The sequence below is a fragment of the Saimiri boliviensis genome, chromosome 15, assembly GCF_048565385.1.
Source record: "Saimiri boliviensis isolate mSaiBol1 chromosome 15, mSaiBol1.pri, whole genome shotgun sequence".
In the NCBI taxonomy this organism is placed as follows: Eukaryota; Metazoa; Chordata; class Mammalia; order Primates; family Cebidae; genus Saimiri; species Saimiri boliviensis.
The window spans coordinates 35,669,246-35,696,378 of NC_133463.1; the positions used below are offsets into that span (position 1 = coordinate 35,669,246).

The 27,133-nt window shown below is 37.6% G+C and overlaps 1 protein-coding gene across 1 annotated transcript in view; it reads left to right on the top strand.

Annotated features, from left to right (window-relative positions):
• The first annotated feature begins 7,194 nt into the window (after positions 1–7,194).
• The window catches only part of PIP4P2 (phosphatidylinositol-4,5-bisphosphate 4-phosphatase 2), a 53,175-nt gene continuing 33,236 nt past the window's right edge, over positions 7,195–27,133 (top strand). Inside the window, exons 1-3 of the mRNA XM_003940517.4 lie at positions 7,195–7,519; positions 24,657–24,805; positions 26,104–26,210. Coding sequence (XP_003940566.1) covers positions 7,414–7,519; positions 24,657–24,805; positions 26,104–26,210 — 362 coding nt within the window. The 5' untranslated portion in view covers positions 7,195–7,413. The remainder of the gene's footprint in view (positions 7,520–24,656; positions 24,806–26,103; positions 26,211–27,133) is intronic.

Here is a 27,133-nt window from a genome sequence, read left to right on the forward strand (position 1 = left end):
ATTTCTAGAGGAGATACAAATAAAAGTCTTCTCAAAGCCTTCCCAATCCACACTGTCCTGCTTCACCTCATCTAACCCTCCAAGGCCCTTGCATTTACTAATATATTCCATGGACTCTTGTCGCTAGTTATTTCACCCACAAGTTAGCTTTCTGTGTTGGTGTCAGCATGATGGTGTAAGTGCAGGTATTTTTGTGGTGCTCACTTTGCCTACCGGAAACTTACATGTTCTCATCAAAGCAGAACTGATAGCTGAGCTGCACCACAGGCCTCTCTGTGTGCCCTGCAATCATTCTCAAGTTGTTTTTCTTCTGTTCACATAGACTTTTAGAAAACTAACTAGCCTATGACCTAATCTGATGTACAACTAGAAAATGAAGTGCTGATTTTCCTTTTTTTTTCAGATACCCCCAGACTGCCAGTGACTCCCTTAGAGTCTGTCTCACTTGGCTTTTTGGGGAGGGGCAGGGGCAAGCCATAGCAGTACCTCCTAAGCCAAAAATCATGACTCCAATATTCCCATTTTCCTCTTTCCTGTTCTCCTGTTTATATGGATTTGGGTAATTGTAGTTAGTGAGGGGCCAGTTCTGTTTATTTAGTATATGGGGGCTCCAGCCTCATTTTTGGACCCTAGCCATGTTTTGTATAACAGGGAAAGTTTCATACAACTTCAAGTTACATGTTCTCTGTTTGAACTAGGCATTTCACTCTTTTGCATTCCACTCTTAGAGCTTTTATCTTATTTTACTCTTATTAGCATCCTGTGAGATTCAGGACAGCTACCTCAATTTTGCTGATGAAACTGAGATAATAGAAGCAGTTTAGAACTAATTAATTGGGGGGGGGGAACCTTTACTGAGCACCAGATATGTATGTGGTGCTACGATAGATGCTACAAAGAAATAAGTAGTCTTTGCCTACGTGTATATGTCAAACAGAATAAAAACTATTTTAAAATAATGTTATCATGGTTAAAAAAAAAAGGTCATGCAAATATAGTAGAGGAAAACATAATTTCAACCTGGCATTTGAATGGGGATTTAAAGGATTGGCAAGAACACAAAAGACTGGAACTCTAGACCACAAAATCCAAAGCTCTGAACTTTGAAGATTTTTTGCAACAGCACCAACAGAATGCCCATGATGCCTCTTTCTGAAGAACTGTTCAGCTGAGAGGAAACCATGTGGTCTTCTTATCCCTGAAGTGTCTGGAAATAATACAGTAAGACAGGATGTCTTCTAGTTCTATTCCACAACTGTCTCTTAGCCTTCACCAGGCTCCTCTCCTGCCGCTCTGGGCTGCTGAGTGGCTCTAGCCCTTTGTCTTGTCTCCCTGGACTCTTCTGTGACTGCAGTTAAGCCTTCAACCTTCCATTATTTCTGCAAAATGCTGTGCCCTTTTACATTCCTGAATATGGCCTTATTCTCTCAGGATTATTACTGTGTCTGCTGGAAAATATACTTCTCATATTGACTTTAGAATTTCATATTAAACTTATTTCCAAAAGCATGGCATTCCATGGAGACCTCCCCCCTGTTATTCTCTGTTTTTCTTAAATGACATGTTCATAGCTGGGATAGATAACTGTATGAAGTCCCCAATGAATCACACCTGTCTGCATCTGTGCCCCTTTGCAAGTGACATAGCCACACCTTCCATCAAGAGACTGAATTTATCCCCCTGCCTGCTTCAATATATGCTGTCCATGTGACTTTTTCTGACCATTAGAATGTGGCAAATGCAGTTATGCATGTTCCAAAACCTTGGACTTATGAGGCCTTGCAGCCACTGCCTTTGGAGCCACTCCAAGAACCCTGTCCTGAGACCATCATGCAATAAAGAAACAGGATGAAATTGCATTTGGAAAGAGAGGTTCAGCCAACCAGATTTCTTGACTGAGCTCAGTACCCAGCTGATCCACCAGCTGAATGCACTGGCCTAAGTGGGTGCAGGTGAGACTTGGCAGAAAACTACCTAGTTAGCCATAATGATTATCAAAAATAATACAGTACATGGACAATCCACTAAGTTTCAGGATGGTGGATTCTTACAAAGCAATAGATAAATAAAGCAGAACATGGTACTAAAAGTACAAAGCAACAGATAAATCCCATAGAAGTTGGCACTGAAAGTAAAAATCTATAGATAAATGTAGCAGGTTGATACTGGCCTAACAAAACACCAAGTATATGGTATTGTCTTCAGGGCCAAACACAGAACAATACAGAAATGGGTGGAGAGGAGACAGTGAAACTAGAAGAGTAGGGAGGAAATTGCTATTGGAGACTAGAAAACAAATAACTGTTGCCTGCAGCTACCTGGAAAACAAAAAATGTGCCTAATGAACTTGTTGAATTTCACTAATTTCCATATGGAATATCAAAAGCAACAACTAGCTTCTTTGAGCTGTGTAAAATAACGTATTGTAAGAGAAAGTTTGCATTTTTTGTTGATGCAATAAAAATTACCACAAATTTAGCAGCTTAATACAAATTTATTATTTCATAGTTCTGTAAGTCAGAAGTTTATCATGACTTAAAGGCTAAAATCAAGGTGTCATCAGGGCTATGTCCCTTTCCAGAAGTTCTAGGGGAAGATCTATTTCTTTGCTCATTTGGGTTGTTGCAGAATCCAGTTCTTTGTGGTTTAGGACTAACATGCATATGTCCTTGCTGCTATCAGCTAAAAGTCTTTCCCACCTTCTCGAGGACACCCATACTCTTTGATTCCTTCCTCCATCCTCAAAGACAGCAATGGTAGGCTGAGTCCTTTTCTCACTTTAAATCTCTCCTGTGAATATCTCTAACTACAGCTGAGAAAGGTTCTCAGCTTTTAAAGACTCATAATTAGGTTTGGCTCACATGGATCATCCAGGATAATCTTCCCATCTGAAGTTCTGCACCCTGTAATCATATCTGCAACATCCCTTTTGCTAAGTAAGGTAAAATATTCACTGGTTCTGGCGATTAGGGCATGGACATCTTTGGGAGGCATTATTCTGCCAACCACAGAGATAAACTAAGTAGGAACTTTCAGTTTGCAATTGAATTTAGAGGAAATATATGGGGCTCAAGACAGTCTTTTGTCTAGCAAAAGATTCTCAATGTAAGAAATGGCCTCAGAAGAAAGTTCAAACCATGGATATGGCTGTAAAACTCATTCCAAAGACCTCTGAGAGACTCAAGCAGTGACCTGGAGACTTCCTTAAATAGACAAACGAGCTTCTAATAATTTGAATGGCCTCAAATGTGGCCTGAACATAGAGAAATACCTGTCTCAAAAAAAAATTACGTTTGTGGCTTTGGGAGCATGAGGTAAACCCCATTCAAATTCACAGGAAAAGCCCACACATTTCTAAGGAAGTTGTGTCAATTTGGATAAAAGGGACAGAGGCAGTTCAAAATGAAAAGAGGTCTCCGGGCTCCAAACTGACTTTGTGGAGAGGCAGGCTGAGAAAGCTGTGCAGCTGCAAACAGGAGCCATTTCTTATGAAAAAGACCAGACTCAGCGGGAAAGGCCAAGCGATAAGGATAGGAATAGATGAAGAAAAGGAGTAGCAACAGAAGACTGTGCCCTAATAAAGAAGCATGCCCTGCCTCTGGGGTCAAAACAACTTGTGACATGTGCCCATCTGGATTTCAGAATTCTGTCATCCCGTGTATTCTATGTACCTTCTATTCAGAATGCACCCTCCTCTTCTTCTGTTAGTTGTTATCCTATTCCCGTTCCTCTGTTAAATGTTGGGGGTTGGGATGGTTGGGAGAGAAGAAGGGCACATGCTTTGCCCTTTTAGTTCACAGGTCTCTGGATCAACAGATGCTGTATCCAAGGAGCTAGACCCGTGGAATCATCCCCCAGGAATTTTGACTGCACCTGGATCGGATTTAGGTGAAAGATATATAAAGTTGACTTTAATGACTAAATTAGACTTTGGGGTGTTGGGAGTAGGTGAGTGCAGTTTGCCTGCGGGGAATGCAAACCACGGTGACCAGTGGGCAGACTGTCTAATATCCAATGGATCATGCCTTCCTATGTTCTACATGCCTTTGCAATGTGACATTGCTAACTCTTCCCTTGAAGTGATGGAATCTATTCCTCCCCAGCCTTGTGACTTCCTTTGATTATGAAGAGGCCTCTGAGTGCTTGTTCCCCTCCCCGACTGAGAGAGCAGGAGGCAGGCTGAGAAAGTTATTGATGGTGGGAGAATTTGATAAGAAGTGATATTTGAGAACCAGAGCATAGATATTAGGGATCCCTTAGTTTCCACCATCATCATCTTAGAATACTGTTCTGAGGCTACGAGGTATATGAAGAAGCTTGAAATAAAGATTACATGAAGAGAATTTCCCAGTGATCCCAAATGTCCCAGCTGAGCCTAGCCCCCAACAAACCTGCCAGCTGAATGCTGCTGCCTAAAAGTTCAGGCAAATCTGACAGAATTGCCACCCAATCAACTACAGGATCATAGAAAATAACAACTCATGTTGTTTTAAGCCACTGAATATTGATATAGTTTGCTACTTAGTAGTAGATGACCGAAACAGCAGCTTAAGTGTGTTACATCTCACATATTTTCTGTTTATATAGTATTTTTATTCCAGTAGACACATTAGCTCATCTCATAGAGATGTCAAAGTATCATAATCATTATCACAAAAATACCTTGGATTGATGAGTACTATTTAACAACTATTGAGAAACCATAAACCATAGTATTATCTTTAAACTAGAATGAAGTGGTACTCATCTCATAAAAGCCTTTTGCTTTTTGTGGAAGTTGAGATTGCTGCAAATATGATCTCAGTATATCTACTACCTTTTATAGTGTAAGAAGAACAACTGCCATCAGCCTCAAATGAGTTCTGAAGTAGAGAAATCATATAATTAAGTAAAGAAAACAAATCCCTTTATACTGATCATGACTTGGGCAAAAAAGAAGATAGTTGTAAAAGTATAATGGAATAAAAAAATTTGATTAGTCAGATGGCAAAACTGTCATCTTCATCAAAAAGTAAAGAAATGTTCTTAATCTTTTTATGCCAAACACTGTTTTGGTAAGATTCTGGGACTGTGTAGATTTGTTCATTCACTCAATTGTTTATTTGACAAATACTGAGTTCTTACTAATGTTCCAAGCATTATGCTAGATACTGGAGATATAGTTATAAATAAGATAGACAGGTTTCTGACCTCAGAAAGTCAGTTGGGGCTGGAGTTGTCACAATGATGTGTGAGAGATAACATGATAGAATGCTATAGTATAAGATTTTGTTGATTTTTCTTATAATTTACTTTAAATCAGTAGTCTCCAGGCTGCAGCTATAAAAACATTGCTGTTCATTTTTATAAATTACAGGCACTTTTGCAGGAATTGCTGCATCTTAATCCTGTACTTTCCAGGTTCCTGGAGACCTATAAATGCCCTTATATCATATGAGGATCTTTATTAGGTATTGTATCGTGATACTACTGACCCACAAAAGATGCTGCGTGAGTGAAAACATCATTATTTAATTTTCCCTTAGGATTTCCAGCTGGTGCCTAAATGGATTTTTCTGGAGGAAAGAACGTATCTTTGGAAAGCAGAGTGAGAATCCTTTCTAATGTAATTTGAGATGTAGTTTCATATGTCTAACCTCTGCTTTTCCTCATGCTCACTGAAATCTTCAGCTAGCCTCATTTTCCATTTGTTTTTGACTCAGGCATCTTGAGGACTGTGATCATGTCCCAGTTATATTTTAGACTTAGTGAGTAATAAATGTTTCTTTTGAGTGACTCAAAAAATTATTGCAGGAAAATTATCATACTAGATCATGTCTATTTTTCTATCGCATTTTTATTTGGGCATGTTCAAAACTTTAATTTGTTTTCATATTCTTGTAAACTACTTTGAAATAAGACAAACCACCACAGAAAAGAAAAACGTATAAAATATGGCAAGAACTGTGTTTTTAAAGAAAAAAGTTATTGAATGATTCTTGTCAAAGCATGATAGGGAAGACTGTATTCAGGGCCACAGTGACAGGTATAGGGACCATGGCATCAGGGTCTTGCCAGGTTGAAGAAGAGATTAGGTTCAACTCTGAATACAACATGGACAAGTGGGAATTTATAGCATGCGGGACAGGGGCAGTAGATGGAAAATTACCAAGGAAACATGAGGGATAAGGGGGATTCTGACTAAACCAAGGAAACAGGATTCTTGCTGAAGACAGAACAGGGTGTTCAGGCCTCATGTGGGGGATGGTGGAGGAGGAGGAACCTGATCAGATATCAATATTGAGAATGGGGCTTCCTGCTAAATTAAGTTAGAAGGGTTATTTGCTAAAACTGGATTTTATAAGGAAGTGTAGATGGGCCCAGCAGAAGATTCAGAAACCTTAATTGTTTGACCAAGCAAAGACTTTTTGTCAGTGCTTAGGGTTTTTTCTTTGTTTGTTTGAACTCTGTTTTACAAGTAAAAAGCTATTTTAAAACTTTTATCTCAAGAAACTTGTTTTTAGTTGTTTGACGTTATTCATAAACCTACTTATTGTATATGTGTCAGGGACAATGGACTACAAAACCAAAACTAAGATGGCAACCTATTTTGTAAAATGAAACTCATAAAAGCCAACACACAGCGCAGTTCCAAAAAGGTACTGTTACCAGAGTTCCAAACCAGTCAGGCCAACATTCCTGTTAAAAAAAATCAATCAGGAAAAGCAGGGAATGCTGACAGACACTTCCGTAAAGATCTACTTTCTCTTAGATAACAGGTGTTGAAAACTGATTTCCTACAAAAAAAAGAACTCCTTGAGAAGGAATTGATAACCCCAGGAAGCCGCTTTCTTCATATAACTGCTGCAAAGTTTGACAGCAAAGAGTCAGCCCCTCCTCCTCCCTAGGAGAGATAAACTTGATAATCTGCTTTTGCTCCAGTTTTCCTGTAATCAAGTCACAGGTCTTTCTTCTTCGCTAGCCCTTTTCAGGCTGCTTTTTACCCATTTTTCCTAGAGAAAAGGACCCGCCCCCTCCATCCCATTTACTCTGGACCCTCTTTCAGTTACTCAGCATCTTCCCTTCCTCCTGTTTCCCAGTTGGTCCTAGTTTGTTCCCCCTTTCTCTGGCTAGCTGGGCTCCCTCTCCTCCACTCCCCCTCCTCTCACCCTTTCTTTCTTTCTCCCTCCCCTCCTCTCTCCTCCCCCAGCCGAGCCTCCCAGCGCGCTTCCCTTCCCCCTCGCCTCCCGGTCCCGCACCCTCCCCTCTCCTCCCCTCGCCTCCTGCCTTGTGACACATTCCGGGCCCTCCCTGAGGCGGCGGCAGCAGCAGCAGCAGCAGCAGCAGCGGCAGCAAAGACAGCAGCATTAGTTACCACTCTGCCGAGGCCGCAACCCCGGCTCAGCCTCCCCAGGCCCCGCCGCTGCCGCAGTAATGGCTGCTGATGGGGTGGACGAACGCTCGCCTCTGCTGTCAGCATCCCACTCCGGAAATATCACTCCCACCGCCCCACCGTACTTGCAAGAAAGCAGCCCCAGAGGTAAGGCCAGCGTAGATCCCTCTACTTTGCAAGGAAACGCCCAGAAGGATAAAGACCTGAAAGCTCTAGCTTGGTGGTGGAGGTGAGCCTCTGGCTTGGGCTGAGGAAGGATGCTGACTGTGCCTTTCCAAGCAGAGCCCGCCTGCCTGATAGCGTCTCCGAAGGGCTTTCCTGGTGGTGATGGTGATGGTGGTGATAGTGGTGATGGTGGTGGTGGTGGTGGAGAAGGGGGGGTTGTGTGTTTGTATTTCACCACTTCTTACCCAGGGCTACAGGATGTGACATGAAACTCCCAAGCTGTGCTTAGCTGTTTTCAAAGCAGCCCCTAAGTGAAGCTAGGAGGTGGTGCAAATCTTTCACAATCATTCACAAATCCTTTTCCGTTGCTGAGAAACCAGGAGTCTTGCTCACCTTGGCATCTGTCCTTGAAAGGGCTTTAGCTTGAACAATATGCATCTGCTACCATTCACCCACAGTGCTCTGTTCACTCAGTGAATTGCCATATCCAAAACGAATACAGTTAATCGATATTCCTAATATGTCTGAAATTCCTGCCCTTCCTTTTTACTCCTACTTTTAAGGAGTATGCGGTTAGATTTAATTGTGAATGAGAAGGAAGGCCCTTACTTCTGATAGGGATGATAGGATATTTTTTATACATATCTGGGTAAGATTGAAATTAACATGTAAAAAGTAACTCACATTAATACTACATATATTTGTATTTTTTTTCTCAAGAATAAAAAAAGATGAGATGGCAATGGGATTGGCAGAAATATGGAATCTATCAAACTATTCGACTTATTTTAAAATCGTTCTTAGCCTTTTAGTTGATTACTATAGTAAAGAAATAAGGTGGAGTCAGGAGTTACACGAAAATGGAAGGCAAGACTTAACAAAAAAACACTTAGGTTAGTGGAAAGATTGGTCAAAATGGCACTTGCCAATGTTCGTTAAGTGCATCTCCCTTTTTCTTTTGGCTGAGTATGAGCAAAGTTTAAAAACGCACAGAAGCAAAAGTTAATGATTTTGTAAATATAAGTAGGTCATGTTTCTTGTAACACAACTTTTTAAGTTCAAGTCTGAAGTTAGAGCTGATGTAGAGCAGGCTGAACTTGCTTAGTAATTAAAATTTCTATTTAACATTTTACAACTTCAAAATCAATTATCTAGATCTTAATCCACACTTAATAACAAGCAAAACAAAGGAAAAAGATGTTTAGCTGTAAATAATTCAGTGTGATCCATGGCTTGAGAAATACGGTACAGAGACTTGCCTGAAGAAAACCTACAAGTCATATTTGTTGATCAGCATTAAACTTGTATCAGAGGATACCAGGTAAGAGAATTTCCTTTAATGGGCCAATTTGATATGAATATTTTACTGTTATCTAAATTGTACTGTATACAATAGACTTAACACTCGCTAATGAATGTTTCAACTTCATCACATCAGCCTTTTATGGCAAAATATTTTAAAGTTTATTAGGAGACAAAATTTCAGTTTAAGTAATTGTCCTATAACCCATTTTTGTTCCCTCAACTAGTAGATAAATTATTATTTTTTTTAATTTTGTTACACTCAGGGACCTGCTTGTAGACATCTTTATTGTTTGCCATATATTTGTTTAATCTAGTAAGATTCCTTAAACTTCACAAGGATAAGTTCCACTTCAGCCACTGAGAAAAAGTAGTGTCATTCTAGAAAACTTTTAACAACCAGATAAATTCAATGATTTAGCAAAAACCTTCTTCTGCCTTATGGTAGAATACATTTTTTCTTAATTGGTGAATAAGACAGGTTAGATAATTAGAGAAACTCTTAATTTCATATGACATACACTTACCAAGAAGCCTCAATGAGAGCTAAAGGCATTTTATTCTCATTTTTGACAGAATATTTTTCTTCATAAATAACAAATATGCATTGTAATAAATACTATGAGTATTTATTACAATGTATTTATTAGCACAAGAGTATTAACACAAGATCTAATTATGGAGAGAAAACCACCACTATTCATTCATTTATTAATTTATTGGAAGGCACAATGTGCCAGACACTGCTCTAGGGGGATAAGAGTGATCAATTGCATATCCTATATTGTAGTAGGGAGAAAGAATAAATAAACACATGACTGAATTATTTCAGGTTGTAAAAAAAATTCTATCCCTAGATCAGATATGTTTGGTAGTTGATAACCATTAGGGTTGACAGAATTCTATCAGAAATAGAATGCACTTTCTGATAATGAATTTTAGTTCATGATGCCATTTATGGTTAATCAGACTTTTATTTAAAAAAAGAAGGTAAAAGCTATAACTAGTGAATATTTTCTCCAATCCAACCTTTTGCTCTTTCTGTTACCTTCGAAAGTACAGGGATGTTAGTTCTTACTTCCAAGATAAAATAGTCCATTTCAGGTTGAAAGTTGGTGGAGTGTTTATTTCTAGACAGATTATTAACAATGTATCAGAGAACAGTTAGTACTGTGTGTTTGGTTTTAGCACAAGAAAAATCATGTGTGGTCTGTGTAACAATCCATGTGGGTTTCTAAGTGGAATGTGTCTAGTGTTCTCTGCTGTCAGTATTGGATTCATGCATAGAGTAAGAAATCACTCTTCCCCTGCTTACAGTGCTTCATTTAGTATACTTGAAATATTTTTTTAGGTATAGAAATTAAAATTAAAGACGTTTTTAGGCTCATTTGAAAGGAGATTGAAAGAAATACCACAAAACTTACACAGTTTTGATGTATTGATCGATTCCTTTATATATCTGCTAATTTTGTAGGTAGGATATAACAAAAGAATATGACCTTTGAATTTTTAAGATTTTCTCTGTGAAAATTGTTTATATCTGGGGTTGTCTCATTATGTATTGAATATGGTAATGGGATTATATACTTCACTATAATTCATAAAGGGAAAATAATTCGTTATACAGAGGCAGACAGTTTGATTTACTTAGTTTATTTCTTTCATTATTCAGCAAATAAATAAATAAATTCCAGCCAAAGTCTGTGACAGGAGAGGAAAAACAGATATGGCTCCTCTTCCAGTGTACTAGGAGTATTGAGAAATAAATTATGTAATCATACAAACAAATGCAAAACGCAGTGGGGATGAAGACAGTGCTGGAAATAGATGCAATACCTTAAGAGTATAAATTAAGTTTTAATTTTGTTGAGGGAGTTGGGGCAGGCTTTCTTCATGCTTGAATGAAATCAGAAAGTTGAAAAGAGTTAACCTGGCAAAAGGGGTAACCCAAGAACATTTTAGGCAAAGACAGCAGTATTGGCAAAGCCATCAGCAGGATGAAGTATGGCAAGTACAAGGAATTTAAGGAAGGCCAATGTGGCTAAAATGGAAACAGCAATAGGGAATGTGCTGCAAAATGGGATTGGAGAGAGCTCTGAAGGCTCTCTTTCCCCTTAAAAGAACGATGTCTTCTGATATTCAGTTTCCTCCCCTTGAATCTGGGCGGATCCTATGACTGGATTTTGACTCTCGAATAAGGTAGAAGATATGCTGAGGCTAAGTCAGAAGAGGTTTTACAGCTTTTGTCTTGGTTTATTTTGTAGAGTAAACTCTGGGGAAAGTAACTTGTCATGTAAGAATTGGAACACCCTGAGGCTGCCATGCTTTATGGAACCTGAAACTAGCCATGTAGAAAGATGTCTGACTATCCCTCAGACATTTGAAGGGAGATGCCATCTTGGATGCCAAGCCCAATTAAGCCTTCAAATGACTCCAGCCCTAGCCAAATTCTTACTACAATCGCATATGGGCAACTTGTTCTGCAGCAACAGATGACCAGAATAATGAATATGAATCAGTCCATCCAGGGTATTGTTGGTCATGTTAAGGAATATTGCCATAAGCAAAGGGATGACTGGATTAAATCTTTATTATTACTATTTAAATCACTCTATAGATTAGAAAATGAATTAGAGGATTGGCTAGAGTAGACAAGGATAGATGACTTCCTTGGTTACTGTAGTAATTTGGGCAATTTAAGTGAACTATTTTGGTAGCTTGGACTCAGGTGGTTGTACAGATGGAGAGATAAGGGATGATATTAAGAAGGTGGATTGAACAGGGCTTGATGATGGGTTGCACGTGGGAGTGAAGGAGAAGGATATCTCCTAGAATTCTGGCCATACAACTCCATGCTGTGATTACCCACACTAAGATGGAGAGCACCAGAGTAGGACCAAGTTTTGGGGCACACAGATAATAAACTTAGTTTTAGACATGAAGTATTACAGATCCTTTCAAATATCCAAGAAGAGATGTGACAATTGTATGTATAGGTCCCTGTTTGGTCCCAACATCTCTAAGAAGAGATGTGACAATTGGATCTACAGGTCCGGTTGGGACAAAATGTGGACCTGTAGATCCAATTGTCACATTTCTTCTTAGCCTTTATTTCTTAGGACTAAGAAACAAAGCCTGGGCTGAATATATATAATTGTCTGTTATTTGCATATTGGTGATAGCTAAATACATGGATGTTGATTCAGAACTACCCAGGGCCCTACCAGTGTGCCATAGGATGTGCTGTGATGAAACAGATATGTGCTAAGGCAGTGATTAAAAGCTTTAGGCCACTCGTTCTTTTTTTTTTTTTCCCCTCATTCTGTTGCCCAGGCTGGAGTGCAGTGGTGTAATCATAGCTCTTTGCAGCCTCAACCTCTCAGGCCCAAATGATCCTCCCACCTCAGCCTCCTGAGTAGCCACCACACTTGTCTAATTTTTTTGCACTTTTTATAGAGATGGGGTTTCACCAAGTTGCCCAGGCTGGTGTCAAACTCCTGGGTGTAAGCAATTTGCCTACCTTGGCCTCCCAAAGTGTTAGGATTACAGGCGTGAGCCACCACACCAGGCCCAGAGACCTCCAGTGTTAAGAAGTTGTACACACATTGTCATGTTCTCTGTGTACCACAGTATGAAGAAGTTCGAGAAGCTCCATATGAGATAACCTAGGGAGAAAGAGTAATCCAAGGAAAGGAGAGAGCCTTGACAAAGCTTTGAAAAACCCTCATGTTTAATGACTACGGAGAGGAAGGTGAATGTAGCTGCCAGCAAGGTGGTACAAAAATCAGGAGAAGATAATATCACAGAATCAAGAACAAGAAAATACTTCAAGAAAGGAGTCATCATGTAAAAGTTTAAGAAAGACCAAAGATGATAAGGACCAAAAATGTCTTTTGAAGTTACTGTCATGGAGATCATTAGGGACTTTAGTGACAATTGTTTATATTTGTTTATATTCAAGTTCTTTTTAAAGAATTGAACAATTATCTATTTCCATCTAATGTAATATTCCAATAGAATTTTACTTGCAAACTGACCTCAAAGCTGCTTAACATCAATAAAAAAGTTAATATTCCTTTGCTCTGAAACTCATTTAGATTCTCTATGGAGCATAGTTATCATAATTGTTTTTTAGAAGACATTACCGTATCCTTTTCACCTTTAAAAAAAAATGTAAACTTGAAATTGTTTGAGGAAATGTTTTCAGTGTGTAGAAAAATAAAATAAATTGCCTCCTGGTTTTAAGACATGTTATTTAATATGTACTCTTGTGATTTCTTAGAAATCCTACAGTAAATAAGGTTTATTTTTAGTGACTCTCTGTCCTATACCTGGAGAAATCTAAGGTTAGAGATAGTGTCTTAGTTTAAAGTTAGATAAAGTCTTAGTTCATTTTTAACTATGTTCTACACTAGACTAGACTTTTACTGAGCTAGATAGATTGAATATATTTTGGCAGTCTTTTAAATTTCTGAGTCTCCCAGCATACTCGCAGAGTGTAAGGTTGTCTGTGGTTTGGAAGGAAGAGAGGACACAGATTCAGGGAGCCTTAGCACATGCAAAACCCACTTTAAGTTTAGGATAAATTATCACTTTATTTGCCAAGGATTTGGATACCCACTGGAAGCCAAGTTGTCACAATGAGGAAAAAAGATGCAGATGTTTGAGAGCAGCTTCCTGAAGCTCTCCCAAGCCCTAGTAGAATGTTCATCTGCTGTGATACTGAGCAAGCAGGGTCTTGCACAATATGAGAAGCCTGTTGTGTTATGCTAATGCTCCATTTAAGGGATTTTTTTTTTTCAAAATGGTTCTTGAATCAAAATTTGCTTCACTGAGGCAATATCCTCATCAAGGAAAAATAGAGACCACACATTGGCAAATAGATCTGCTTCTAGCTTTCCAGTGTGGTGGTGAGCTCATTTGCTGTTACAGTCTTTTTTTATTATTCTGTAGGGATCAGTCTCCAGAATTCTTTTACTCTGTTTTATAATGCCCACATTTCCTTCGGTCTATACTGAGCATCTTTAAAATATTAATCAAGAAATGTTTCATTCATTCAGTCATCCTTTGAAATACTTGAATGCCTATTATAATATTCCATGTATTGGAGCTTACATTCCTATGGGAGATACATACAGTAAGCATTATAATTTCAGAGGGTGAAGAAAATAAAGCAACCTATCAGGGTGGAAAGTAACTGTTTGAATGGGAAATATTTGAGATGGTTGTCCAGGAAAGACAACTCAGAGATAGCAATCACCCAGAGACCTGAAACATGAGTTGTATCAGCCTTTGGAAGATTTCCTGAAAGAGTCCTCCAGGCAACGGGAACAGCAAGTATAACACTTACTATTTTAAAAACAAAGAGGAGGCTGGGCGCTGCAGCTCATGCCTGTAGCCCCAGCTACTTATGAGCCTGATGCTGGAAGATCTCTTGAGCCCAGTAGTTTGAGGCTGCAGTAAGCTGCGATTGTGCCACTGTACTCTGGCCTGTGCAACAAAGTGAGATGCTGTCTCAAAAATAAATAAATAAATAAATAAATAAATAAACAAACAAACAAAAACAAGGGACAGTGGGTTAGAGCATGGTGACTTAGGGGAGAGCAGAAGAGTCAGAGGAGGTGAGAGGTGTAGATGGGGGAAGCCTGGGAGAGATTTCTATTCCATCTGCTGGAGAAGGGATTATGTCCGAAGGATAATGAGAAGCCATGGAGAGGTTGGAGCAAAGGAGAGACATAAAACACTTTACTTTTTAAGAAAATCACTCTTGGTTGCTGTGTGGAGGAGAACAGACTAATAAGATATGACACTAATCAGGATGCTGTTAGAGCAGAAGAGGCAAGAGATCATAGTGGTCTAAACCAGGATACAAGTGATGGAAGCATGGAGGTGTGGTTGGTGTCAGGATGTATGTTAAACAGGACTTACTGATGGGTTGAGTCACTGGAAAGAAAGGAATAACAAATCTTCCAAGATGACCCAACTAAGTAGGTAAAATATTATATCTGAGATAGGCAAACAGTAAGAAGAGTTGGCCATGTGTGTGGGAGGTCAGAGAAGGACAGTGGAAATCACTATTCTGTTTCAGACATGTTGAGTTTGAAACACCTAATCGTTCAATTAGAAATGTGGATTAGGCAGTTTGTTGTACAAATTTGGAATCTGAGTAAACCTTAGGGTTAGAGAGCAAATTTCATTCAACATTTACTTATTAAATGTACAATAGCATTTTCCTGGGGTGGGAGATGATGCTCTCAACTTCCTGTTTATTTCCAAGGACTGTGCAGACTCTTAAAGAATGTAAAACTTATAGGGTAGAACATTCTGTTAAAATTTTGCAAGGTTTGCCAAATGCATACAAATGTTAGTCAGGTAGATATAGATATTGGAGAAGAAAGTTAGCAGGATGGATGTTCAAAACTATCTTTGAGGGCAATAAGCAACTATCTGGGAAGTGATAGTATTAAGGTTTCTAAATGGAAACCTTAATACTTCCATTTTGGGAAAAGCAGATAATCCTGAATACACCTTTGTGCTCAGGTGTTTTGTGTTTTTGTTTGTTTGTTTTGAGATGGAGTCTCACTCTGTTGGCCAGGCTGGAATGAAGTGGCATTATCTCAGCTCACTGTAACTCCCACCTCCCAGGTTCAAGCGACTTTCCTACCTCAACCTCTGGAGTAGCTGGGATTACAGGCACCCTAACCATGCCCAACTAATTTTTGTATTTTTAGTAGAGATGGGGTTTCACCATGTTGGCCAGGCTGGTCTCGAGTTCCTGACAGCAAATGATCCCCTCACCTTGGCCTCCTAAAGTGCTAGGATTACAGGTGTGAGCCACTGCACCCGGCCTATGATTCTTTTCTTTTCTTTTGAGATGGAGTCTCCCCTGTCACTCAGAATGGAGTCCAGTGGCGCGATCTTGGCTCACTGCAACCTCTGCCTCCCAGGTTCTAGTGATTCTCCTGCCTCAGCTTCCTGAGTAGCTAAGACTACAGGCACGTGCCACCATGCCAGGCTAATTTTTTGTTATTAGTAGAAATGGAGTTTCACCGTGTTAGCCAGGATGGTCTCAATCTCCTGACCTTGTGATCCACCCGCCTCAGTCTCCCAAAGTGCTCAGATTACAGGTTTGACCACACCTGGTCTGTGCTTCATTTTTATAATGAGTAAGAAGTATTTGAATAAACTGGAAACAGCATTTCTTTAGTAACTCCTGGAAAGGAATATATTCTTTCTGCTGTTTTCTGTTCTTTCATTAGGGTTTCTATACTATTTTAGAAAAAAATTTGGTGGTAGTGAGGTGTGCAAAGGAGTTTATATTGCTTTTGAACTTTTCTAGATTTTTTCTTTTCCAGTTGCTATTGTAAAGTGAGTTTCTTTTCTTCTGAAAGAACAACAACCAAATGTGAAAAAAGCAAAGAGCATGGGTCCTTTTTCTGGACTTCAGATGCATTGTGCAAGTATTATATAACTAACTCCCTATATAGTCTCAGAGAAATCCACCACCAGGTATTGTTTGGCTTGGGACCTGAGGCTTCTTATCTCTGCCAGTTACTACCTGTTGGGCCTTGGAATTGTTACTTTATATCTCAGGACCTCAGTTTCCCACGTTTATGAAAGGAGTGGTTCATTATGTTTCCTTTGGCTTTTATATTTTATGACACAGTTCTTAGGAAGCTGGACACGCTTAGGAAAATCTATCTATAACTTTAAAATAAACATGCTTGTTATCCTTTCTTACCTCTCTCTTTTACTTCCAGTATTCCTCTTTCATCTAAATAACTATTCCTTCCAGTATGCTTTTAGAAATGGGAAAGATAGCACATTGAAGATTAAGGATGTTACATGACTCTTTTAAAAATCAGAAGCCCAACTAGCATGCACTGTTTTATTTCTCTGTAGAATATATTCGCATACACTGCATGACTGATTAGGGCATTTTATTCTAAGCATTTACTTCTAAAGGCAATGGCAAAATTTTTCTTCCTCTCATATTTTGTTGAGATACTTAGGCTTAGTCAATCTATAATACAGATTTTAAAACAGTATACAAGAAAGTTCCTTAATTTTTTGACATTTGAACATGTGATTTCTACAGAGGGAGAATTCAGAAGAAAGCATGTTAAAATATGACATTTTATTGTTTGAGAGATTAAGTGCTAAGATTGACTATCCAGAGGAGAAACTATATATAAAAATGATAGTGAGGAGACTTAAAGTGAGATTTTCAGACACATTTTAGACCGTTGGACATATCCCAAATAAACACTGATTTCTATTAGCTGTATGGATTTTATAAACTAATCTTAAATTATTTTAAAATTTTGTAACAAAAGCATTTTCCAAATTTATATAATTTGGTAGTCATGTTCTAGTTCTCTATATAAACTTCTTTGCCAGGCTTAGCAAAAGTCATATTTGGATTAGCTAACATCCCTTAATGAGGACATAGGTCATTATTAAAACTATCAGACATGCCTGAATACAAGATGACCTAAGTGGAAGCCATATGGTCTTTTATGACCCAGCTTCAAAAGTCAACTATAATATCATTTCTTCCATGGTCTATTGGTCAAAGCAGTTACAAACTACCCAGATTCAAGGTGAAGGTACAATTTTACTGGTTGCCAAAAATGTTTGTTCCAATTGTATATTCAGAACTCATAAAATAACTTCAGACTGGATCCCCATATCTACTGTGACCACTGTGAGTTGGATCTGGCCTAAGATGTCATCTATCACCTGATAGCCACTTTGAGTCCCTCTGGAATTAGCACTGTTTAACCACCAGTTTCTAGTAATTGCTGAACCATCTGAGTATTTTCTTTTCTCCAGTCGACAGTTTTGCAAATAGCCTCTGGTCTCTTGGCAGAAAGTCTGAAGGAAGATTTACAGTACGTTCTGAACCTACTTTTGTTAGAAACTGATTGAAAGATTGTGACTCTTTCTTGTGGCTACCAAAGTTGGATTGCTGGTTAAAATACCTAGAGTTTTTTCTAACACATACATCCAAGCAACATTTTTGCAGATAACCCTGTCCATTTCAGTTCTAGGCTAATTTCAATTAGCCACTGTCAAAAGTCCTCAAAATATTCTAATATCCATTACTTCTTTTTGCGATAAATGCACCCACCTGTATTAGGTGTTTAATTGCTGCTATTTAGCCTGTTACTCCAGGATTTCATGATCCCCATTGAAATCAGGCAGTACATCTCAATGGAGTCATCTCATACTGTAATGTCTGGTCTGCATTGGAGAGAAACCACAGCAGGATGCATGTGCTCCTCTAAATAATGTATTTATTGATGCCTTAGTGAAGGGAGTATGCTCTCGGCCTTCTAAGGGGATGTAGTGAGGTATAAGTATGCAGGTTTCATATGATAAATCCATTTCAACATTCCTAACTCCCTATGCCTTTGATTGCATTTTCTGTATCATGTCAGGGATATTCTAGCATCTTAGCCTCATTAAATGTAAGACCAAGTCTCATTAACCAATAAGTAAATAATTAAAGCTACTTCTAGCTTTAAAACAAGCATTGAATTCAGAAAATCTCACTAAATTCATTACTGTGTTTTATTATCTTTCGTTTATCACCCTTAGGATCCACTTCACAAGTATTCTCCAGGTTTCTGAAAATACATATTATGAAAATGTTGCAATTATTTTATTTAGAAGCTGCCTCTTACTGAATTAGATTTTGTATTTTCTCTTCTGAAATATGTTGAGATTTGACCTTAGTTATGGATCTTTAGACAGAAAGGGATTTGAGGGTGGATTTTCAAGAACAGTTAATAAGGCAACTGTCTCAGGCAAGGTCACTACAGAGTTTTCCAGAAAGGAAAGCCTTAGGCACAAGAGGGAAATATATTTTCCACTTGCAATGGAGGCTCAGAGTGACTCAGGAGTTTAAGATTTTCAGCTCTGTTTGGATACAATCAGATTGTCCCATTCCAAGTTTTACAGTTCTACTTCTTTGCAATCAATGCCCCAAGTTTGAATGAGAAACTTGGTAAGGCTGTGGATTTACATGGTAAGGCTGTGGAATTACTTGACGTTATAATTTTGCAATTTGCACAATTAATGTTTCTGTTTGATTTCCAACAATAAATTCTCTTTGTTTATTACAAATGATACTTTTAAGGCTGAAATAGACATTCTCTAGTTCTCTAACCGTGACTTGACCTGAGAATTTAAAAGACCTGAGCTTCCCATTGTCTGTAGAGGCCCAGTGCATTCATAAGGATCCATCCACATCATAGGCTATATAATAATTGTTACTACCATAATGCTCAAGTGAAGGAGTCACAGATATCACAATCAACTACAGATATCACAATCTGATGCATCAGGATGGCACCCATGTGCCATAGTTTACTACCATCCCATTTCCCACTGGTAAGGAGTTTGGCATAGCATTTAAGCTCAAATTCACCAAGCTACTTTTCCAATTCCATTTTTGAAGAATTGTTTCCTAAGATCACTTCTGATATGAATTTATATATCAGTCAGGACTGGTCAGAAGATAGAAACCATACAATAGAATTTAATATAAAGAATCATTAACCAAGTATAAAGTTATTAACTAGGTAACTGTAAGGTAAACATGTTACTCTAAGGTATCAAGGAGATAACAAGAAGCAACTGCCACTACTAGGGCTGAGAGAACAAAGGGAAGAGATTGAAATTATTAAAACTTAGTAACTTAGATGAAAGGTCCTGCAGAACTGAAACATGACTTCTGAAGAAGCTAGTAGCCAGGTTGTGCTGGTGTCTCTTAACTCTGGAGAAAGACTTTGTATACCCTGGGAAGGAGCACTGTCTGATTGGTGTGAGGTTCTACACAAGGAAACTGCTTCTCGCAAATGCTGCAAACTGTAAACTGGCTTCAGTGTTCTTAGGGGAAAGAACTGTTGCTTCCAGGGTGAAGTAGTACTCCTAGGGTGATGTTCAGAGAAACAGCAAGCATATTTGGAACAGATAACAAATAGAAGGAATAAGTCCTTTATTCCTCCTCCACCCACGCAGCCTCCCAATATCACCTCCTATTAAGATCATAACCTGGAGCCAGCTGACAAAAACCAAAATGTGGTTTGCAGAGTTCCAACTCCAGCATCACAAAAGAGAGCAAGGGTGGATTTCGAACTGAGAGTCAGTACCCTGATAACTAGCACATTTCCCTTACAACCTGTCTCCAGCCAGATTACTTTTTCCAAGAATGTCACTGTTCTGGGAGAACCTGAGTCTCCTAAAGCAGTTTTCTTTCGTTTCAAAGATGGGGAGGAGCAGAAAGTGGTCTTCCTTTGTTCTGTATTGAACTGGATTGGAGAGGTTTGACAGCTAACCCATAGTGGACAAGCTCAGTCTGTCCCTAACCTACATTCTGCATGAAGATCCTAGGGAAAACGAATCCTTGCAATGAAAATTAGAGGAGAAAAGTCAGGCTTTCCTCAAAGGCTGACCTTTTATACTTTTCTTGCTTCTCTTATAATCATAAAACAGCTTTCATTTTAAGCTGATGTCATTTTCAATTTTGATACAGCATGTTTGTCAAGAGCCTGAAGGACTGCATATAGAGGCTACTAATGTAGTAAGTGAATTAAACTGGCAAATATTGCCATTGAGGAGACATATAAAGGAATAACTGAGATAATAAAGGTCAGAGCAATCCAACAAAACAATTTCAATCTAAAATACTGGAGGATGTATCTGAGAAAAAAAAAATGAAATATGGATTAATACACCAGGATGAATTAGCAAGACAGAGGGGCTCTTTGGCATAAAATAGATAAATGAGGTAAATGTTTGTGATAGGAAAATGTAATCTGATCACTTGTGGGTTTACAGAATATAATGGTTCCTTTTGAGTGTTTTAGAAAGATCATTATGTATGCCTTATGATCCATAAGCTATCATTGTCTCCCTTTTATGAGTCCATTTTTCTATGAAATTTTTACTATGATTCTTTTTTAAAAAAGAATCATTTAAAAAAAATACTCTAATTTCCCACCACCCTGATTCTTCCTTCTCCTCCTCCTCTTAATTCTCTTTAACCAAGATCTCATTCTCCAGAAATCTATATTACCAGATGTTTGCTTGTTCCTAAAAAACAAAACAAAACAAAACAAAAAAACCCATTGGTCCTTAAATCTTTTCCCTATGATAAGTTATTATTTAATTAGGGAGACAGCTATTAAATTGTGGAGAGACCTCTAGGACAGGAGTCAGCTCTTGACTTTGCTCAAGTTCTGTATAACCCTGAAAAAGTCAGAATCTCTGGGTTTGTTTTCTCCTTTGTAAAATAAATAAATTAGACTTTGTAATTCCAAATATTGTTTGAATTTCTAACATTGTTCTATTCTGGAGCTTTGAGGGAGTTTTTTTTTAGGATTAAGGACTACTAGACTAACAAATACTGCTCACATGGAGGAAAAAAGCTTTTTAATTTAGGCAAACCCCATAGAGAAAAATAACCATTGTTTAGATAACAAGACTCTTCCAAAATGAGAAATTTTTGTGACTTTTAATATCTAATGATCCCAAGTTCTAAGATTACAGTGAACTTTTTAATGTAGTACAGAAATTTAAAATAGGTATCATAGTGGTGATCTGCAATTTTAAAGTGAAAATATAGGCATACTGAGGAAGCTGAGGCGGGAAAATCACTTAAGCCTAGGAGTTCAAGGCTGTAGTGAGCTATGATTATGCCAAAGTAAAAAGAGACAAAAGGAATAAATCTAAGTTAATTTAATTATTATAGGTTTACTCTATAATCTAATTATTGATCATTTAAATTAATAACTTTAATCTAACTATTGTAGGTTTACTAACTGTGGAATCTCCAGAATCATAAGTCCTTTTTAAGAGGAGATGGAGCTACAAGTAAATGTTTCCTTGGGGTAAAACCTGAGTGATAGGGAGAGGCCAAAATACAAGAAATATCTCTGTCTAAATCAGTTTAAGGCTGAGGTAATGGATAGAACATTGAAATGAAAGGCTGGGAAGCACTGTTTATTGTAGCACTTAGGTTGCAACATCGGCCATTCTATTGATCTCTTGGATCGGTTCCATTATCTGGTGGGCCAGGCCAGTGTCTCCTGACTACTTCACCTCTCTCAGTGCATTATTTGGAAAGGGTAGTCTTGTATATAAAAGAAAGCCTTGTTTTCCATGAAGCTGCACTCTCTTGCTAGGACCTTAGCTCCTCTGCAAGGAAAGTAGGATTAATATACTAGGTTGGTGGAAAAGTAATTGTGGTTTTTGCCGTTTGAAAGCAAAAACCGCAGTTACTTTTGCACCAATGTAATACTTTTATTTTTCCAAGAGAAATAGATATGTCTAATAAATTTTAGTGATTCCCTGATTTATTATTCAACCATTCAATACATATTTAGTAAGCATCATCATAGACCAGGCATTATGACAAGCACAGGTGAAGTAGCTATAGACAAGCCAGATGTGCACCTGGCCTTGTGGAGCTTATTATCTCTCTCATATTAGATTTATAATCTCACTGGTTGTTCTGTCCATGTCCCTCCACTTCCCAACTCTCCAAAAGAGTAGACTTGAGCATATTTTTGTCATTGAAGGCTTTTCTTTTTTTGCAGAGTAAAAATCATGTAGTACAAACTTAGAATAAAAAAATCACAGGATTTTACTGGCTCTAATGCACTTTTAATGATTGTTAAGATAACCTTGTGAAATTTTCTTCAGAAATTTCTTTAAGCAAAGCTTTGGAGTGTAGCAAAGCTTTGAGCAAAGCTTAGGAGCATCCTTTTATGTAGTGTAGCAATTTTCACTTCCTCCTCTCACCTCCATTGCCCTTGTTTTCTTTATAAAATTGTCTTGCGTTTAAGTTCCCTTTCTATCATTCTGTGTAAGTTAGAGACCTGGGATTATTAGAGAACTACATAATTTTTCTGTACAACTCAAGGAAAAGGCCAGAGAGGAAGCACTTTTATTCATGTTACTGCAAATAATTATTAAAACAATATTCATGATTATATACCAAGCAGTGTGTCTTGAATTTCTAGTGAGGTACATATTCTTTCCCTCAGAAAAATGCCTTCTTTATTGAGATCTGACAAAGTAATCTGAAAACTGTAAGGCCTTAAGTATACTGTTGACTCATTGTTCCTTTAGCCTGTTTTTATCTTCTTGATTAATACATTACAGGTCATTCTGCATCAAGCTCAAATTCTTTTCAAGGATTTAAAGCTATTTTTATAATTTAAGACATGTACGGCTTCTTTTCCATTTCATTGTTTGGCAGTGTTCTAAGCCTCCCAGAAATGTGAGCATATTACAGTTTCAAAGTGGCCTCTTTCAGAACCTTAGCTGCTGCAAAAATTTGTCTTATGAATCATTTGAATGAATACCACTTGTTGCTAATCCTTAGAAGTCTGAAAAAAATTCTATATCATAACCCAAGGATCAGGTGGAAATATATGCATTTTAAACATACCAGAATGTTTTATGCTCTAATTCTTTTTAAAATGTCACAAAGTTTAGATTCTAATACAGTAGATTAAAAAAACCCTCTATTTCAAAAATAGTTCTTATAAGATTAGATATTGTGATTATACTTTACAGTGTTAGAGAAGCCTCTTGAGACATCAGTTCTCTTTTGTGCTTCAATCGTGTGTTAGAGTGTGGCCATTTCTAAATGACCCAAGACAAAACTTTGCCTTGAAAAAGTCTTCTATTCCTATAGTTGAAATAGTTACAGGAAGGGGTTGGGTAGTCTCCTTTAGAAATCCCACACCAGAGTAGTATATCAGGATTTCTTTTCTTAGACTTTTGTAACAAATATACACTCTGGTAGATACTTGATTTTGAAACTGGGACTCTAGTCTTTAGTCACTGAGTCAACATTAGGACTCTTGAAAAAACACTTTGTGTGTGTGTGTGTCATTATATTATGAGAATATTAAAACATATACAGAAATAGCATGAAAAGATGACCTTCCATGTCATTATATTCATCAGCTATCAACGTTTTGCTACTCTTGTTTCATCGGTTTCCCCATACTTTTTGTGCTTGTTGTTGTTATGGTTTTTGAAGTTTTTAATCCCACATGCTGTTTTTTTAAAATCACAAACACTTTGGTGCATTTCTTACATTTTTAATGATAGGTAAAATTAGAAACTAAAATTTGTTAAATTTATTTTTGTTTTGTGTCTGAAATTAACATGGTTCCCATTTTTGTTCCATGCTGAGTAGTTTAGTTTTCTTAGGTTCATTTTCGTTTCTTCTTGACTTCCTCCAGAATCCTGGTTTTATTATTGTCATAGCCAGCAGACATTATACTGGTTCCAGTATAAAATTGCTTATCTATACATACAAATTATGTAGCTGTCATGCTACATAATTATGTAGCTATATATAATTTGTATGTATAGATAAGCAATTTTAAAACTTTGCTTTCATCCATCATTTTTATTTCCTGGTAGTCAGATCACTAGTGTAAGATTTTTATTGTAGGCATAAATCACCACCCTCCTAGTAGAGACTGTATGAATTTACTAATAGGAATGAAGTGATATTTTGAGTATAAGTTAGTAAAAGGAAACTGGGTTATTGGGATAGATGTAGGCAAACATGATTTAGACTTTATCAGTTAAGAATTATTTTACTTGATAAGAGTCTCAAAGATGTTTATGTTCTAAAAGTAGGATAAGTTGGTTAGCTTTGAAAAATAAATAAAAGAACATGGGAAAATCTTGATTGTTTCTTCTTTACTTTTATTGCTTCTGTACTCAAACCAGCCATAGCAATTTCTCTGAGACTCTGATTCAGTGACTAACATCTTTTCAGCGGAACTCCCACCTCCATATACAGCCATTGCCAGTCCAGATGCCAGTGGTATTCCAGTAATAAACTGCCGTGTGTGCCAATCACTAATCAATTTGGATGGCAAGCTTCACCAGCATGTGGTTAAGTGCACAGTTTGCAATGAAGCTACAGTAAGTGGAGATTTCCATTAATAAAAACAGAAAGTGTTATTTGACATTTTATTTCTAAAGGAAGTACTTCAATAATGTTACTTAAAAGTATATATGGGCTGGATACAAATATGGTGCTCTTTTTTCTGTTTTTTCTTCTGTCTCTTTTTCATCATAGGATACCTGCCTGTGTTTAAAGCTAACCTCATTAAGAAAATTTCATGGTGAATTTAAATATAATACCTTTTGGCTTTTTACTCTCAAAAACTAGACTGAGCTTGGCAGTTATGTATATATGACTTCAATATCTATCCATATCACAACTACATCCTTTCTGGTTTTCACTAAAATGAAAATACTGTATACTAAACTTCATTACAGTTATAAACTTTGTCCTAGTCATGTGGAAAATTATTTAAAGTTATTTTATGTCTGTAAGATGTCACTATTGTTTTTTGGGCTTTGGTGATTATAAATTTGTTATTAGCATCTGTGCCAAGTGTTTACAAATGGTTTCACATTTTATTTAATTTAGTTGATAGTAATTAGAAATGTTTAAAAGATTGAAGAACATCTTTCCTTTTAAAAAAAAAATTAAGCTTTGGGGAGCAACTACATTTTCAGCAATATTTTTATAGTTTTAAGTAATAAAATAGCAAAACATATACTGGTTTAGCTGAAATACATTCCCTTCGTAGTTAGGCTTTATATATTAAATTTTGGGCCGGGCACGGTGGCTCAAGCCTGTAATCCCAGCACTTTGGGAGGCCGAGGCAGGTGGATCATGAGGTCAAGAGATCAAGACCATCCTGGTCAACATGGTGAAACCTTGTCTCTACTAAAAATCCAAAAAAATTTAGCTGGGCATGATAGTACATGCCTATAATCCCAGCTACTCGGGAGGCTGAGGCAGGAGAATTGCTTGAATCCAGAAAGCGGAGGTTGCAGTGAGCAGAGATCGCACCATTGCACTCCAGCCTGGGTAACAAGAACGAAACTCTGTCTCAAAAAAAAAAAAAAAAGAATTTTGATCTCTGGAAATCTGCAATTAAATATTAATTTTATCTTTGGCATTTTAATTTTTTTCTCTTTAGAAAAGTTTTTTTAAAAGGTCAGCCAGTGATTACTGTGTCTTGAAGAACTGCAAAACATGAGTACTTGACTTTATATGGTTTATGGAAAAATCATAAAATAAAATCTTAAGTCATGAAAGCAATACATTTCATTAGTTTTGATGGAATTAATTCCTTTTTAAACACAAACTTTGACAGTCTCTACTTTGGTTAATTGCTGTGTTTATGTTTTCTTCCCTTATCCAGCCAATCAAAAACCCTCCAACAGGGAAGAAATATGTTAGATGCCCTTGTAATTGTCTTCTCATCTGTAAGGACACATCTCGACGAATAGGATGCCCGAGACCCAACTGGTAAGAAATAAAGATTAATTAATTAATTAGTTCATTCCACAAGTATATACTAAAGGTTCTTTATGTGCCAGGCTTTGTTCCAGAAAGAGTCTTTGTTTTCAAAGTCATTCATAATCTAGAATTTTTGTTGTTGTTGTTAAAGGAATGAAAAGCTTAGTTTGAACTTAGTCATAGATATTTGTAGGATATAAAATTCTTAAATGAACAATGAATGTTTTCTTTGTGTTATGTAAGTATTTAGTGCACTGTAACAAATCCGTGGCACACTGAACTTACTGAAAAATAATGAGGCCAAGCCAGTGGCTGGCACCTGTATTTTGAGCAGTTTGGGAGGATTGCTTGAAGCTGGTAGTTTAAGACCAACCTGAGCAACACAGTGAGATCCCGTTGCTACAAAATATTAGCCAGGTGTGACAGCATGCACCTATATTCCCAGTTACTTGGGAAACTGAAGCAGGAGTATGATATGGGCTGAGGGATTAAAGCCTGCAATGAGCTATGATCATGACTCTGTACTCCAGCCTGGGCAACAGAATGAAACGCCATCTCTCTCTCTCTTTTTTTTTTTTTTTTTGAGACAAAGTCTCAATGGGAAGAGTCTCAGAGAGTTGGCTCACTGTGACCTCTGCCTTCTGTACTCAAGCAAAACTCCTACTATGGCCTCTTCCTGAGTAGCTTGGACTACACGCACATACCACCACTCCCAGCTAATTTTTGTATTGTTTTGTAGAGAAAGGGTTTCACCATGTTGCCCGAGCTGTTCTTGAACTCTTGAGTTCAACTGATCCCAAAGTGCTGGGATTACAGGCATGAGGCACCATGCCTGGCCCATCTCTGAAAAAAAAAATCAGTTAGTTTACTTTTGATATAATTAATCTTCATCTGCAAGTGTTTTGGTTGTTTTTGTGTATCTCACTGTATGT